This window comes from Sorex araneus, chromosome 3 (genome assembly GCF_027595985.1).
Source record: "Sorex araneus isolate mSorAra2 chromosome 3, mSorAra2.pri, whole genome shotgun sequence".
NCBI lineage: Eukaryota > Metazoa > Chordata > Mammalia > Eulipotyphla > Soricidae > Sorex > Sorex araneus.
The window spans coordinates 35,737,664-35,754,171 of NC_073304.1; the positions used below are offsets into that span (position 1 = coordinate 35,737,664).

General features: G+C 42.9%; 1 protein-coding gene across 2 annotated transcripts; it reads right to left on the minus strand.

The window, feature by feature from the left end:
* Window positions 1-689: 689 nt before the first annotated feature.
* AKAP5 (A-kinase anchoring protein 5) lies at window positions 690-13,570 on the minus strand. 2 transcript variants are annotated; one of them, XR_008629084.1, is made up of 3 exons: window positions 13,441-13,570; window positions 6,405-9,302; window positions 690-2,147 (listed from the first exon to the last, which is right to left on the minus strand). XR_008629084.1 is itself a non-coding variant. In XM_055129808.1 (2 exons), the coding sequence occupies exon 2, from the start codon at window positions 9,078-9,080 to the stop codon at window positions 6,690-6,692; it is 2,391 nt and encodes a 796-aa protein (XP_054985783.1). In that variant the 5' UTR covers window positions 9,081-9,302; window positions 13,441-13,570; the 3' UTR covers window positions 690-6,689. The 2 variants fall into 2 exon arrangements, 1 of the variants encoding a protein (XP_054985783.1); XM_055129808.1 differs by having other exon boundaries at window positions 690-9,302.
* Window positions 13,571-16,508: the final 2,938 nt, after the last annotated feature.

Sequence of the window (16,508 nt, forward strand, 5' to 3'; positions counted from 1 at the left end):
GGTAGTTTCTGACAGCACTCAACTAAATATTTGAGTAAACGATATAGCCCAGAAGTGTGCTTTCTCGTGGACAATGTGGGAAAGCTCACAGAAACCACAGGGAGCACAGTGACCATAGCCTTTCCATTTTTTGTTTTTTGTTTGTTTTTGACCCACACCCAGTGATGCTCAGGGATTATTCCCAATTTTGTCCTCAAGGATCACCTGGTGGTCTGGAGCCAGGAGTATCCTGAGTACCACTTAGGGGGAGTTCTCGGGGGATCATATGGGATTCCAAGGATTGAACCTGGGTTGGCTACATGCAAGGCAAGTGCTCTGCCCACTGTCTTATCACTCTGGCACCAACATTTTGCCTAAATAAAAAGCTTGATCCCAAACCAGTACATGTATACACACTGCAATTGAAGGAGTGCAAACGTTGGTGAGCATTGCAGGCAAATGTGTGAACACCGACACCTGGTGTCACCCCTAGAGAACATCACAGCTCACCACTGTGACCCCCAGTCATCGCAGTGTCAGTACCAAGGGAAGGAGGATCTTAAGTAGTTATTTTAAATATAAACATTTTTTATTTGTTGGGACTGGAGTGATAGCACAGCAGGTAGGGCGTTTGCCTTGCACGTGGCCGACCCGGGTTCTATTCCTCTGTCCCTCTCGGAGAGACCAGCAAGCTACCGAGAGTATCCCGCCCGAAGGGCAAAACCTGGAAACTCCCCATGGCATATTCAATATGCCAAAGACAGTAACAACAAGTCTCACAATGGAGACGTTACTGGTGCCTGCTCAAGCAAATCGATGAACAACAGGAAGACAGACAGTACTACAGTGCTATGTGATTTGGACTACACCAGGTACTGCTCACAGGCTATTCCTGTCTCTGTGCTCAGGAGTGACCCCGGGCAGTGCTCAGGGGACCCATGTCCAGTGCCAGGGTTCAAGCCAAGGTTGGCCGCATGCAATGTTAGTACCTAGCTCTCTCATCCCAGTTCTGAGACTTGGAAAGTACACTCTTTCATAGAACCCAATCATTATCGTGAGGCTGTTTTAGAAAAGGTTGTCCGCACGAGGGGACTAGGCCAGGAGAACTAGTTGGGGTGGGGGAGAACTTAGAGCACCTGCCTTAAACATATATAGGCACAGTTCCCATCTCCAGTGTCCTGCATGCACCAATTGTGGCAGCTCTGTTGCCAGCAGTCCCAGCACTGCAAAATAATTTTTTTTTTTTTTTTTTTTTTTGCTTTTTGGGTCACACCTGGCGATGCACAGGGGTTACTCCTGGCTCTGCACTCAGGAATCACCCCTGGCCGTGCTCAGGGGACCATATGGGATGCTGGGATTTGAACCCGGGTCGGCCGCGTGCAAGGCAAACGCCCTACCCGCTGTGCTATCTCTCCAGCCCCTGCAAAATAATTTTTGACTGCACCACCTCCAGGTTTGAGAAAGCACCACAAAAGGAGTAGAGCAGTCCCCCATGCTCTGTAAATGGCAAACTAAAAATATGTGAGCACCACTGACAGGAAATGTGCCCCTGGCAAGCGCCAACATTAGTTGTGAGAAATTAGGTACTCGCCTCAGAGAGCATGTGTGCAAGCCCCACAGCTAACGGAGGCCAAGCCCCAGCAAGCACCACAGCCAAGCACGTCCTATCCTTCATCACAGCCATGATAGCAACAATGAGGAGATGGGGGGAATGAAGGAGGGAATGAAAATAAATGTATTTTTTGAATAGTTTTAAAACATAGAGATGAAAATCAGTGTTTCGGTCATCACAGAACTTTAGGAACACACAGTTTCAGCAGGCACCTTCTAAAGAATTCAAGCCAAATTTGCATACCAAAATTGCTTCCTGGGAAACCATGAAGAGTATGAACAATGCAGAGGTTGATAAAATGTATGAACAATGCAGAGGCTGCTATGAGGACAACTGCACTTTTGATGGGTTCCAAGTTAGAATGGTCCTTTGGCTGTAACGAGTTCGATGAAACTGAATTCAGCTATAGGTGTCTGCTCTTAGCCGAAGTGGGCTCTTCCAGCTCTGACATCTGACAGCCCATCATCAGAGGAGGACTCTGGGAGGCGCTAACCCAGTAGCTTCATCCGTGTGATCTTTAGACTTATGGAACATGAACACAATATAACAGGATTCTCTGAAAAGATTTGGGTAAATAAACGAGCCAATATAACATTTATTTTCTATCAGTCATCAATACATATATTAACTCCGGTTGAAACTTTTTTTTTTTACAGAGTATTAATAGCGTCTGAGACACAGTAAGATAGTATTAATTTAGTGAGAAATATCAAATGAAACTTTACTTTCATAACAACTCATCCACTTAGCATTTTTACAGACAAAGAACTGCTATAAATATGTAACATTATGCAGGCTTTTTTCTTTTCTGCACCTGTTCACAAATCAGAATGGAGATACTGTTTAACTCTTTAGAAACCTAACACTTTCAAAGGGCCCCTGTATTTAGATACTTGTATCTTTATCAGACTGAATCACTCTGTCTCATCTCCCCTCTCTGGCATTCATGATGTCACATTACCTGTGGGTCTTTGCCTTAACCCCTGCCCCAGTCTCTTGCTGCTGTCATCAAGGTTTATCCGCTGGAGGCCAAGGCCTATTTGTCCAGCAGCATTTATACCCTGTCATAGGCAGCGAATGTTGAATCAACTTGAATTTAGTCAGAACATGTAAGTTGTATGTAGTTTCCTCCTGTTATATTTTATAAACAAAAAAGAATTCTTTTTTTTAAAAAAAACCTTTTCAAAACTACTATAAATGTACTGTTGATTGAAATTTGGAATTCTATATAAAGAAACTTAATGTAAGACAAGAAGAGTCAGGAATTTCATCTTAGAGAAGTCTAAATGTTAAAAGAGTTTTTTGGGGGGTTCCCCAGCATTTCTAGGGAGTCATGTGCAATGCTGGCGATTGAACCAGGGTCAGCCCATACAAGGAAGCACCTAAATCCCTGTCCTATTTATCCAGCCTTGGTTTTTTTTTTTTGTTTTTTTTTTTTAATGCAGAAATGGTAGGCAGTAAAGTCAACCACTGATGTATTTACTATTAGATGAAATTAGAAAAGAGATGTTTAGAATAAAGGATCTTTTCGAGCAAATGTGACTCTTAATTATTTTTAAAATCCTGCTATAAATCTCTAAAAACATAATTATAAAAAGTAAGGCAACTTGCAGTAAAAAAACTTATGGATGAATTAACTATCAATTGCATACAGAAACTACACTTACTGGTGTTACCTTCTGATCCAATTCCTGAAAGCCTTGAAGCATGAAGGCTGTTCATGTAAACTGGTAAAGTAACCTCACTCAGAAATCAGAGGATTTCTAAGATCCACTAAATAGTAGACCAATTAATATGATCACAAATTTTTGTACTGTCAGGTAGATTAACTTGAAAGAAAATTATGCAGACAACTTTTCTGAACTCCGTTTGTGCCACATGCTTATTATTCTTTGAGGTGGAGGAGGTGGCACAGAACATAATTTCTGCTTGAAAGTTCCTTTGTTTTCTGCTACCATTACTTAAGTGTTACCAGGTACTATTTTTATACTCTACAAAGTACTTTTGAAAAATGAAGTGAATAGTGCTACATATAAAACAGGAGGATTTTCATATTCAGTGGATTGTAAAGCAGAGTGAATAATACTGAACTCTGAAAGGAGATAATATGCTGGGGAAAAAAAAAATCAACTCTCCAGTAAAACAATCAGATTTGCACAATTCTGAGTTTAAGGGGAAACTAATCCCAGCTAATCAATATAAATTCATTAAAAGCACAACAAATTTAGATGAAATTAATGTGTTTCTAAAATGATTCTAAGTGGCCATTTTAATATCATGTGAATATAAATTAAATAGATCTATATTTGTTGACTGTCACTTATAATTCCTTAATATAAATACAGTAAAAAATCTTTCAGGAGAGACTTACATATATGACTTCTTATTCCTAGAAAAAAACCAATTTGGGTCACCTTAGAGATCATGGTAATGAGATTTTGTCATGTAGCAGGTATGATTAGATTGATATCAATCCTGGATTCTTTTTTTCAAACTTAATTACGGTTAAATTTCATAAAAATTGAAGAAATACCACTTAATGAAAGCAAACAGACACATTCATCACAGAACTATGAATACATTCTAACCAAAAAGTCGTATTGGGCTGGAGCGTTAGTACAACGGGTAGGGCGAACCTGGGTTCGATTCCCGGCCATCCCATATGGTCCCCCAAGCGCCACCAAGAGTGATTCCTAAGTGCAGAGCCAGGAGTCAGCCCTGAGCATCACCGGGTGTGACCCAAAAAGCAAAAAAAAAAAAAAAAAAAGAGTCGTATCAAACTGCAATAAAGACAAAAAATAGAAACCTAGACTAGTTAAATGTTACTTTCATAAAAAAGTAATTACATATTTACCTTATATCTATTTTTAGAAACCTCAAATATACCTGTACCTCTCATAATATTTTAATAGTTAACATATACTATGCTTTTGGTTCATTCATGAGCAATTATTAAAAATATATTTTCATTAACAATGAAAATATATTAGCTTGAGAAATCCTGTTAATAAATAAGACAGAATTGTTGCAAATATTGTAAAATGCACCAACCTTATTAAGGTTTTTTTATATATGATATATATTTGCTGGTACTGTCCAAGTAATTATAGCACCACATACAGTGGATTAAAAGTGAACTTTTGAGGAAGAATGTCTTGAGTCTTTAAAATTTTGTTTTCAGGTTGTACAATTAGAGGAAACTAATGTCTTGGGTAAAGTGTTTTAAAAGAATTACTTTTCATGTTGATAAATTAATTTGACTCTGCCACTCTTCCCACACACAAGGGTATATATAAAGCATGAAAGTAGGAAGATCTGGGGAAATACTTTTGCACTTCAGAAAGAATCTTGCTAAGAATATCCATTATTTAATTAACCCATTAGTTCAATTAATTCATTAATTGGTTCAAAATTCAGGTGTTTTTTTTTTTTTGCCAGAGATGTGAAAATGTACAGAAAGAAACAAAATTCAGTAGGACAAAATGAACACATACTTTATATATGCAATTCATAACTAATGCAAGAACTCATAATCTTTTAAGTAATTTGATACACACTTCTGGGGGGGTGGAGTTGGGGCCACACCTGATAGTGCTCAGGGCTTATTTTTGGCTCCTTACTGAAGGGTTATTCCTGGCTGGGCTTGAACCAGGGATTGAGCGTGGTCACCTATGAGCAAGGCAAGTGCCTTACTTGTTAGAGTGTTTTTCTGACCCTGACAATACATTCTTTTCTCTAATGATGTACAATTACTTTTTAACAAACAATTTACAATTTGAGTAAAACCTCTTCAATTTTTGATCTACCTTCAGAGTAACACTCAGTGGACAAGGAATCTAGGATATAAGCCTCAACCTAGGAGGTAGGGAAATCTGTTGTACCATGGCCATTACACACAGCGAAAAATTGACAGCTGCCTTTAAAAAAAATATGGTGGTAATTAATGAGATCAATTTAAATAATTGAATAAAAATTCAAATAATCTTTTTTTATATTGTTCATCTTTTGGTAAGGGGCAAGCAGAACTGAAGACACTTATGAGGAAGTTAATTTTCAATATCCATGCAAATTGTTTTAACTGGTATCTTTCAACACAAAAAAAGAGCACTGACATTTAAAATATAATTTGCTTTAGTAAGTTTCACTTTCTATTCAGTCAGGTTCATGGCTCATTCTTGGTCAGGAACCACATTTTACTAAATCCTAAATCCCTAAGACTTTTACTGCTAATCTGGTTTTGAATCCACTCTTCCTCTTTGAAGAAAGGCTGATGAATATAATCCTTTGAGAAGGGATCCTGCAGCGTGAATACTATATTATCTGTGATCATTTGTTATTGGGTACTTGGACTTCTTTTGAATGGAAAATTCTATTATTTTTGTTTTTTGTTGTCCCTGTTAGGTTTTTGCTTTAAGCTTTTCAACAGACAGAAACAGGTTTATACAGGTACTCCCTGTCTCCACACCTTTACACTTGGTAAATTATCTGCCAGTTTGAAGGAATTTGTGAATAACTTGTAAGGGACCTAAGCAAGTCTCAAAAGCCACTCCTGTGTAATTCAAATATTCACTTTCTGCACACTCAAATGGGGGAAGTGCAGTACTTTTGAGGTAATGCTTAGAAATATAATAAATCATAAATCACATGTCCACAAAAATAGTTCACCTTATATACCAGCTTAAGCAAAGTTTCACTGTAAAAAAAAAATAAGCTTTTGGAAACTGAACACAAAGTTAACCTTACACAGGGCTAAACCATCTAAAGGAAATGAGGCTTTGTAACTTCAGAAGATATTAAAGAACTTATAACTTACTCGAGGTGCCCAGTAAATACATCTTCCTTCTCCCAAGCATACCAATCTGTATACACTGTTTAAGCAACTACCTGTGTGTTGTTTGGATTGCCATCTATACAGACTTCCTTCAATCCAGAAGTGACTACATTTCAGCTGTAGGGAAGGGTTTATCAACTTGAATTCTTTTGCACTCTGGTCTAGAATAAATTCCACCAATAATCTCATTTGTTACAGAATAAGAAATGCCACAAGTAAGTAAAATAATTTATCATTAAGTTTTTTTCTGTGATTTTGGAAATGAAGTCACTGAAGAATATTGTTCATTTTATTATCATCAGAAACCATTTCATTGACCAGCTGTTCTATAGACAACTGGATGGCATTCTTCACAAGCGAAGAAGCTGTTTCTATTAAGAGTGTTTCATACTGCTCTGAAGTTCGACCCTCTAAATCACCATCATTAGCAAAAACCCCGACTTGCTCATTTTCTGTTGAAATTAAGAATTGCTTAGGGACATTTTTAGATTTCTTAACATCAAATTCACTGATTTCAGTGTCTGTAATAATAATGGCAATTGGCTCCATTCTTCTGCTTTCATCTGGTTTGGTTTTCTCTACATCAAGCTCATTTTCTTTAAAATCTGATTCCTGACTCAATTCAGAAACTTCTGGCTGACTATCTTTAGCTACATTGTCTGTACTTTCCTGGTCTTCCCACTTTGGTTCACTTTCTGGACTACTGCTTTTGGCTTCCTCTACAATTTGCTGATCTTGGATCTCAGATAAGGGAGGAACATCAGATGGAACCACAGAGGTAGGAACATCAGGAACGACGGAGGGGGGGACATCAGGAACCATGGAGGGGGGAGCATCAGGAACCACGGAGGGGGGGACATCAGGAACCACGGAGGGAGGAACACTAGTAACCACAGAGGGAGGAACATCAGGAGCCACGGAGGAGGGGACATCAGGAACCACGGAGGGAGGAACACTAGAAACCACGGAGGGGGGAACATCAGGCACCACGGAGGGGGGGACATCAGGTACCACAGAGGGAGGAACATCAGGCACCATGGAGGGGGGAACATCAGGAACCACGGAAGGGGGGACACCAGAAACCAAAGAGGGAGGAACATCCGGAACCACGGAGGGAGGAACATCAGGAGCCACGGAGGGAGGAACATCAGGAGCCACGGGGGGAGGAACATCAGGAACCACAGAGGGAGGAACATCAGGAACCACAGAGGGAGGAACATCAGAAACCAGGGAGGGAGGAGGAGCACTAGGAACCACGGAGGGAGGAGGAGCACTAGGAACCACAGAGGGAGGAGGAACACTAGGAACCACAGAGGGAGGAGGAACACTAGGAACCACAGAGGGAGGAGGAGCACTAGGGACCACAGAGGGAGGAGGAGCACTAGGGACCACAGAGGGAGGAGGAGCACTAGGAACCACAGAGGGAGGAGGAACACTAGGAACCACGGAGGGAGGAGGAGCACTAGGAACCACGGAGGGAGGAGGAACACTAGGAACCACAGAGGGAGGAGGAGCACTAGGAACCGCAGAGGGAGGAGGAGCACTAGAGACCGCAGAGGGAGGAGGAGCACTAGAGACCACAGAGGGAGGAGGAGCAGTAGGGACCACAGAGGGAGGAGGAGCACTAGGAACCACAGAGGGAGGAACTTCAGGAACCACGGAGGGAACATCAGGAACCACAGAAGGAGGAGCACTAGGAACCATGGAGGGACGAACATCAGGAGTCACAGAAGGAGAAACGTCAGGAACCTTGGAGGGAGGAAGATCAGGAATCACAGAAGGAGGAACACTAGGAACCACAGATGAAGGAACATTAGGAACCACAGAGAGGGGAGCATCAGCAACCATGGGAGGGGGAACAGCAGGAACAGCTGGTGGCAGTTTTCTTTCTGACGTTTCAAGTGGGCTCTCAGGCTTGGGTGGGACAATTCGTTTTTCTTCAGCTGTTTCAAGCACGACAGCTCCTGTCTGAATAGCAGTTTGGCCTGTGTCTAATCCTAGTTCTACAGAAATCACGTTCTCTGCAGAAGTCAGGTTTTTACTCACACTGGGTTCCCAGCCCTTTTCTTTGTCTTCTTTCTGTGAGATGTCTTTCTTTACCTGTGGGGCTGTCTTGATCTCTGGAGCCTGCTCTTCTGACTGAGTTGGAGTTTTTATGCTCAAACTTTCAGCTTCTCCCTGGACTTTGATGCTGCAGTCTGAATCTTCTATAATTTTGGAATGTTCACTTCTTTTCCCTCGCTTTGAGAATCTTACACAGGGAAGCCGGAGTCTGGATTTTGCTTTTTTCTTCCGTAGGTTGGCATCCTCAGCATTGATTTCTGGCTCTTTAGCCTCTAAGGACTTCTGCTTTGAAGAATTGGACCTTTTCCTGCGTGTCACCAGGCGTTTGATTGAGGCCCAGGCCCCCCCAGTGGGCCGTGACTGGTCAGAAGCTCCTGCTTTACGGGGATGCTTCCTCACCGTATCAGCAGATTCAGGGCTGGCTTTAAGCTTTGTTGCTTTGGCTGCTTTCTTTCTTCTCTTGAAGCAGAGCTTCGAGGCCTTTTCCTCCTGCCTCTCCTCCTGAGGACTAACTTCTGTGGCTTTCTTCTCATCCTTGCTTTCCACTTGAATTTCAGACACTATGCTTTCCATTTTCACTTTACATTCTTTCATTCTCTAGAAAAATTCTCTCAGAATTCTCTCTTATGAAGAACATGTAGGCAAAAATTTACAAGGTAAAATTTCCTCCGGATGTATCCACTCCTTTGGTCTAAAGCGTTGTCTTAGGTGGTTTCTCCAATATACAAAACTAATCTGTTTACTGTAATTTCTGTCAGTTTCTTTGAGCAAGCCCTTTGCTGGATTGATAAATATTTGTTCTATTTAAAGATCCACCTGGTAAAGAGAGAAAAGAGTGGCATTTAATATCACCATTAGCCACCATTATCTACGCACTATTCAGTTGAATGTGTCCAATTTTACCAGGCATATTTCCCATGGTAATTATTGAAGTGCCTGGAGAATAAAAATTAGGGTTTGTATTCATGGGGTTTTTTAAGAGATGAAATCAGGAGCTGGGGAGATGGCTTAGCAAGCTGGAGTGCAGACTTTGCATGTGGGAGCCTCCGTTTCGATCCCAGGCACCACATGGACCCTGAGCACTGACAAGAGAGACCCTGAGCACAATTGCTTATCTCCCCAAAACCGACACCCCCTAAAAGAAGATAAAATCTGAGCCTGTGATGTGGTTTAATGGTAGAGCATATGTTTTACAAGTGTGAAGTTGTGGATCTGCTCCTTGGCACCACACATACAGAGATAAAAATCCTGCCATTTGTGACAATAAGGCTCTCTCACAAGAGGATCAGACTAAGTGAAATAAGAAGTAAAAATAGAGAAACATGTGCCAGAGAGTGAGCTCAACGTGCAGGAGCACCTGTTTTACATGCAGGAGACCTGGGTTCAGTTCCCAACACCACATGGTCCCCTGAGCACTATCAGGACCAGACTCCCCTAACATACACACACTGAGCCAACAATGGCTCCTAATAACCACCAGCATGTCCCAACAACAGGCAAACCACACACACACATATAATTTTACTCATGTGGAATATAAACAAAGCCATCAAGGATAAACCTGTTCATTCTGACAAGAACAGTAGGTATCTGAAGGAGTCAGGGTTGGAGTAGGAGAAACAGGGTGATGGGCTCTTTGGGAGGTGAGGGTGGTGAAGAACAGCCTGGTGGATGCAGAGGGCACAGGCCTTTGAAGGGGTGTGACTCTGTGTTCCTGCAACTCACAACAGTGCTGAAAGCCAGCTCTACATCCTTGCACAGAGTTCCTTAGGAAATGGAGTTTATATTTGCCTTATTTAAAACAAACAAACAAAAACAGCGTGAAACTGTTTGACTCTGTTCGTTTTGTTACGGCTCCACTTTGGGTTACTCTGCAATCAGACAGTTTTATCAATTCTCTTAAATGTGCTGTTTTTATGATTTATTTATGACCCCTGAATCACAGTTAGCAAACAAACACTGGAGGACATGGGTGATAAGCTGGTATAATTTTTATTACAGAAGATAAGGAATTCCAAAGCTGCAAACGACTTTATTATTTGAGATCACTCAAACCTGGGCAGTGAAACTGAGTTTGAGAGGGCAACTGGTGGTCTGCAGTAAGCCTCCTGCTAAGGTCAAAGGTTTCTTTTCGAGAGGTTTCTTTTTTCAAAATGGATGTTCTATCAAGGAAATGCTACTTTTCCTACAATCTCGGAAAATTTAACATTATCATCATTCTCCGCTCTTAAATATACTCATTTAATTTTAACATTTTTTTTCTAAGAAGCTGATGTCCAAACTTTTCCCCCATAAATGAGCAAATGATCAGACAGAGGTAGCGCTGAGAGCCAACACTTATTGAGCTCTTGGGAAATGCTTGTCACTTTCACATACATTTCTAGTGCTTCCCACAACATTGCAAAGTAAGTAGGTGGCAGTATCACCACCTGCAGATGAAGAAACACAAGCCAGGAGAGTTTGGCAACTAGCTGGATATAGATCGGGGTCAACTGAAGAATGCTGTCCCAGAAGTTTATGCTCTGAAATTAGGCATCAAGATTTTCACCAGAAAAAATGAATTGTTCGATGATATGCAAAATTAGTGGGTACCAGAGAGTGGGTAACAGATAGCCTGTGGGCTGGAGTGCAGGCATTGTATGTGGGAAGCCCGCTTTCAGTCTCCAGTGCTGCATTATCCCATGAGCACCATCAGGAACAACCCTTGAGTACTGAGCCATGAGTATCCCATGAGCTTGAGCAGGTGTGGCCCCCAAACCAAGTCACACACACACATGCACACACACATAAAATCTTTAACGATATTTAATTATAATGTAGATCATCAACTTAAAATTGAGCCACAACTTAAAATTGAGCCACAACTAGACTAAGTTCTTTTTTTGGGTGGAGAGGTGCACAGGGGTTATGCCTGGCTCTGTGCCCAGATATCACTCCTGGCAGGGAACACATGTGGTGCCTGGGATGGAACCTGGTTGGGATTATATAAGACAAGTGCTTTACCCATTGTACTGTCTCCCTGGAGATTTAAAAATCAAGTTAAAATTTTTGTTTGTTCATTTGGGGGCCACACTCAGTGATGCTCAGGGGTTACTCCAGGCTCTGAATTCAGAAATTACCCCTAGTGGTACTTGGGGACCATATGAGATGCTGCGATCAAACCCTGGGTTGTCCATATGCAAGGCAAATGCCTTACCTGTTGTATTATCACTCTCATCCCAGAGCTTTTGAAATTCTTTTTTTTTTTCTTTTTGGGTCATACCCGGTGATGCTCAGGGGCTACTCCTGGTTTTGCACTCAGGAATCACTCCCAGCAGTGCTCAGGGGACCATGTGGGATGCTGGGAATCGAAGCCGGGTTGGCCACTTGCAAGGCAAATGCCCTACCTGCTGTGCGATTGCTCCAGCCCCTGCTTTTGAAATTCTTGACCTTTTTTTTTGCTTTTTGGGTCACACCTGGCGATGCACAGGGGATACTCCTGGCTCCGCACTCAGGAATTACTCCTGGCGGTGCTCAGGGGACCATATGGGATGCTGGGAATCGAACCCGGGTCCGCCGCGTGCAAGGCAAACGCCCTACCCGCTGTGCTATCGCTCCAGCTCCCTCTTGACATATTTTTTTTCAAAATTACTTGAAAGCCAGATAGACAATTCAGATACTAGAGAGATCAGTTACATATAAATATAAAGTTGTCATTTCAAAGTAATTCACAGAAAGGTAAGACAATGGACCTGGACACAAGGAGCTCGTGGAACACAAACCTTATGCGCTTCAGCTAATGTGTGTCCTAAATAAGTAAAGTGATTCTTTATGTAAATCTGTCCCTTTCAAAGGTTTACCTGGGTGGTTTTTCATTCTATGAATCACAGAGCAACTGCAAGCTTGAGAATCAATTTATGACCCTGGTCCATATACCCGTCCAGGGGGTGTTGCCTCTGCCTCCCTTCTCACAGAAAGACAATGTCATTCCAGCCCAAGGACACAACTGAACTAGGAACACCTCAGATTCCTCTCTCCTCTCAATTCCATCTTCTCCAAACATAAGATTCCATATGGTTATAGTTTTCTGCCTCTTCTCACTTTTTGTGAGTTTCGGTGCTTATGTGCTTTTATTAACCATTGGGCATGTACAATAGAAAGGCAGAAATTAGATCATACTTAGTAATGTATTATTTTTTTAAAGGAACATGGATTACCCAAAGACACCTGCTTCAGAAGCTCACCTAAAATACATCACAACGGAGAAATAAATACCCCAACAAAAACTGAAATAGAGAAAAAAACGGTCTGTAGACAGTAAAACTTTGCAGAACGCTAGACTGCCAGGGGAGTTCCATCGCCGCAGGATAAAAGCCCCTGTGTTCAGGTCCTAGAGAGTCGCAGGTAGCAGAACGCACGGAGCGGAGAAGCGGAGGCGAGAGCGGCCCGGGTCGGAGGAGAGCGAACCTCTCCCGCCCAGCCGTGGCGGCGAAGCTTCCTCCGGGAGGGAGCTCGCATCTTGCTTCCTGCGCCTTATGGCAGGGGCTAGAGCGCAGGAGAAAGCACCAAAAAGGAAAGTGCCGGGGGCGTGGAACAGATAACCTAGCTTCCAGCTACATGTAAAATTATGACTGCAGGGAAACCAAGATCACATTCCCCGCTCCAAAAGGGAACAGGAAAAAAAAAAAAAAAACAACCAAAAAATACCGCAACCCACCCTTGCTGCCTAGGACATGGGTAAAAGGGGTGGGAAGGTGGGTAAAGCTCTCGAGGGTCGCGCTAGCTGGAGATCCCTGCGCACAAATGATCTTCCCCGTATCACCCTCCAGGCCATCTCAGGAGTGGGCGGTCACCCGGGGTCCAGCGGCGCCTCCCGCCCACTATGCCACGGGAACGGTCAGCGGATCTGACACTAGCCGGGGACCCTCCTTTACCTGCGACCTCCTCCTCCTCCTCCCCACTCTCCTGCACTTACCAAGGGTGCCCGGGTCTCGGGTCGACTCTGCTGCTGAGGTCGTGGTGGGCGCTCGAGGGACCCCGCACACACGCAGTCACAGACGCAAGCCGTTCAAGTCCTCTGCAGAGCTACTGCAGACCGGAGGCGCCCCCTCCCCAGAGCGCCGAGACCGACAGCCCTCGGCACCAATTGCGCGCCGAGAAGGTGGGCAGGGGGCGGGGCCGAAGCTGGAGGGCGGGGCTGCCACCTGCTAGCGTGGGAACCCGCCTTCGCGCTCCTTGCCCGGGCCGCAATGTCCCCGCGGCGCCATCGCATCCTGGTGCGGGCAGGGGGACCACCGGGAGGGCTACCGGAAGGTGGGGAGGGGACTGCCGCAGAGCGACAAGATCCGGGCTTCAGTGAGAGGTACCCCCATCCGCCATCCGACCTCGAATATCTAAGACATCGCAGCTATCATATTTAACAAGTAGCATTAAAAACGGGAGAGAATAAGATCTCTCGGAGCTCTCATCGATAAATTGAGATGCGGGGTGGGGGGAGATGACGCAGGAGCGGTTCTGAGTGTCATGAGGTTATCCTGGTAATTCTGAAACAGGCTCAAAAACCCAAGACCCAGACCCTGATTCCCCAAGTCCACGGGGCAGGTGGAAGTGATGTCACCAGTGTGCAGGGCTCTGATCCATAGGGACACCGTGTTCATGCAGACGCACCGATGCGGACAGGTCAGAAAGACACGGCCTTTTATACCTTACAATCCAAAGGTAAACTGAGGTAGCCTGCAAGTCCCTCGTTCCTCTCCTGGGTATGCGCAGTTCTTGCTTAACCTCGTCTTTCTCAGTTAAATGGGGGTGGAGGACAGCCCATAGCTTTCCTCACATTCTCAGTAGGAATCCCAACAAAGAGCACAGCCAACAGCTACCCTCCTGCCGGGGTCGTATATTTTCAAGCATTTCCTGAGTCTTTATTTGAATTTGTTAGAGGCACAGAAAAGCACCCCACTCATTTATTTGTACCCATAAGGAACACTTACATCCAATGAAAGGCGTTGCCAGTTGCTACCCTTGCATACTACCCACTCTGGTTCAATACCCAGCACCTGCCAGGTGTGACCCCAACAAAATTAAAAAATGAGAAAGAAAAATGTCCACTGAATGATGTTGCTGTGAGTTGAGGGTGACTTGCTTTGGGTTTAACATCACGTACAAGCGCGTTTGCAGGAGTCCCAGCTGGTTCTGAAGTAAGCACAATCCCAGCTTCCCCCGTGGAGAGGAGACACTCCAGGAACATGGTGCAGAGGCAGAATCTAATACGGCGGAGGGAACAACTAATGCAAAGCAGCTGTGTTTCTTCAGTCCAATAAGAATCTGTATAAGGGTAAATCTGCTATCCATTTTCAAATGTTTTTTTCTAGGATTCTAAATCCCATGTTGTATGAGTCTATAGCTTTCACTGAGACTTATTAAGAACTACTAGGACACAATAGCAAAATTGAATCTAAGTTGTCAAGATCTTAAATTTATAGATAAAAGTTAGAAAAAAAGGTTGGGTGACAACTGAACACATGCACCATGCTTTCCATGTGTAAAGTCAGAATTTGATTCCTGATACCACATGGTCCCCCAAAACACCGAGAATGACCCCTGAACACTGAGCTGGGAGTAGCTCCCACATACCATTGGGTGTGGCCCAGAAACTGATGGAAATTGGTTTAATGCAAACCAAACAAAGGGTGGGAGATAGTGAGCCCTGAGCACAGCTGGGTCTATGACGCATCCCCCATAAAAAATAAAAAAGTGACTCAGGAAAATCCCAGACGCTCTGGTTAAATAATAAACAATTCAACTTGTTTATTTAGTCTGAGCTGCTATTTACTGCCATTTTGAACTTTAACCAAGCCAAAGGAAATCTATACCACTTATAACCTACTTATAATGTTATTCCTCATTGAGATCCAGGTTTTCCCAAATCTAACCAATCTGGAAGTTTTCAACAATTCCAGGCAAATATTAAAAGAACCTTATCTAGATGAAGATAAGGAATAATAGCTGCCTGACTAGGAAGTAGTTGGAAATGAATCAAAGGATAGGTTAAAACAATAAAGGATACTAATGACTTACAGATCTTATTCCACAAGGTCTTCTAAAGAAAAAAATAACTTGCTCTTCAAACCTCCTTTGAACATAAATCTCGCTTGCTTGTCTCAATGTTTCTTTGCTTGCCTATTTCCACTCAGGAGAAACCTGTGTTCTCAACATATATCCACCTCTCAGTTTCCTAAGTTTCAATAAAAACTTTCTTGAAAAAAAAAATAGAAGTCAAAAAAGCCATTTCACTGTTCACTTTAACAGTAAAGGACAGAGTTAAAGTGAATTGATTTATATTTGAAGGACAGATTTTTAAATTACACATCCCAACATACACTGTCAGTATTCTACTATAGATGAAATATTGCTCAGTAGTTTTCTTTAGGTTATGACTAGAGCATATAATGAGTATTCTTTTTTAAAAATGTATCCATCCAGTTCCTCAGGCATGTCTGTCATCCCTGAGTGACAGTTTCAACTATTATCCGTATCATTGCTGTTAGTAGCTTTTTTATTATATAATGGAAGCCTATAAATATCTCTTCAATCTTATGAGAAATTATTCTACCCACAGCTAGCTTGTTAATATCACCAGATACAGCCTGTCAACAAGGTAGCTTGCACATTTATATCTGAACTCTTCTGCTCTGCAACTCCCATGCTCGTATCAGGTTTCAGTGGCCTGACCCTGTAGCCATGGAGAATGATTTATAATCTCTTAGAAATCAGTTATTCTGGGAATAAGCGCTCCCCATTCCTTCCCCTCGGGTATGCCATTCAGTGAACCAGAGGGGTTTGATCTTTTCCTGGTAACATTTGAGCTGCACCAGCCAACACAGACACAACACAGTAACTTTGCTGTGAGCTGATTTACTTGACAGTCCATACATACTCTTGAATTTTGATGTGTCTGTACATCTCCAGTGCATAACAGCAGCCTGTGAAGGAGATCAGAGAAGCAGCAGTTTGCATTGAATGAGGGGATGGAAGGCATTAGCATTG

What these genes read in the sequence shown, in the direction of transcription:
- AKAP5 (XM_055129808.1), bottom strand. Translation starts at nt 9,080, where the DNA reads ATGAAAGAATGTAAAGTGAAAATGGAAAGCATAGTGTCTGAAATTCAA.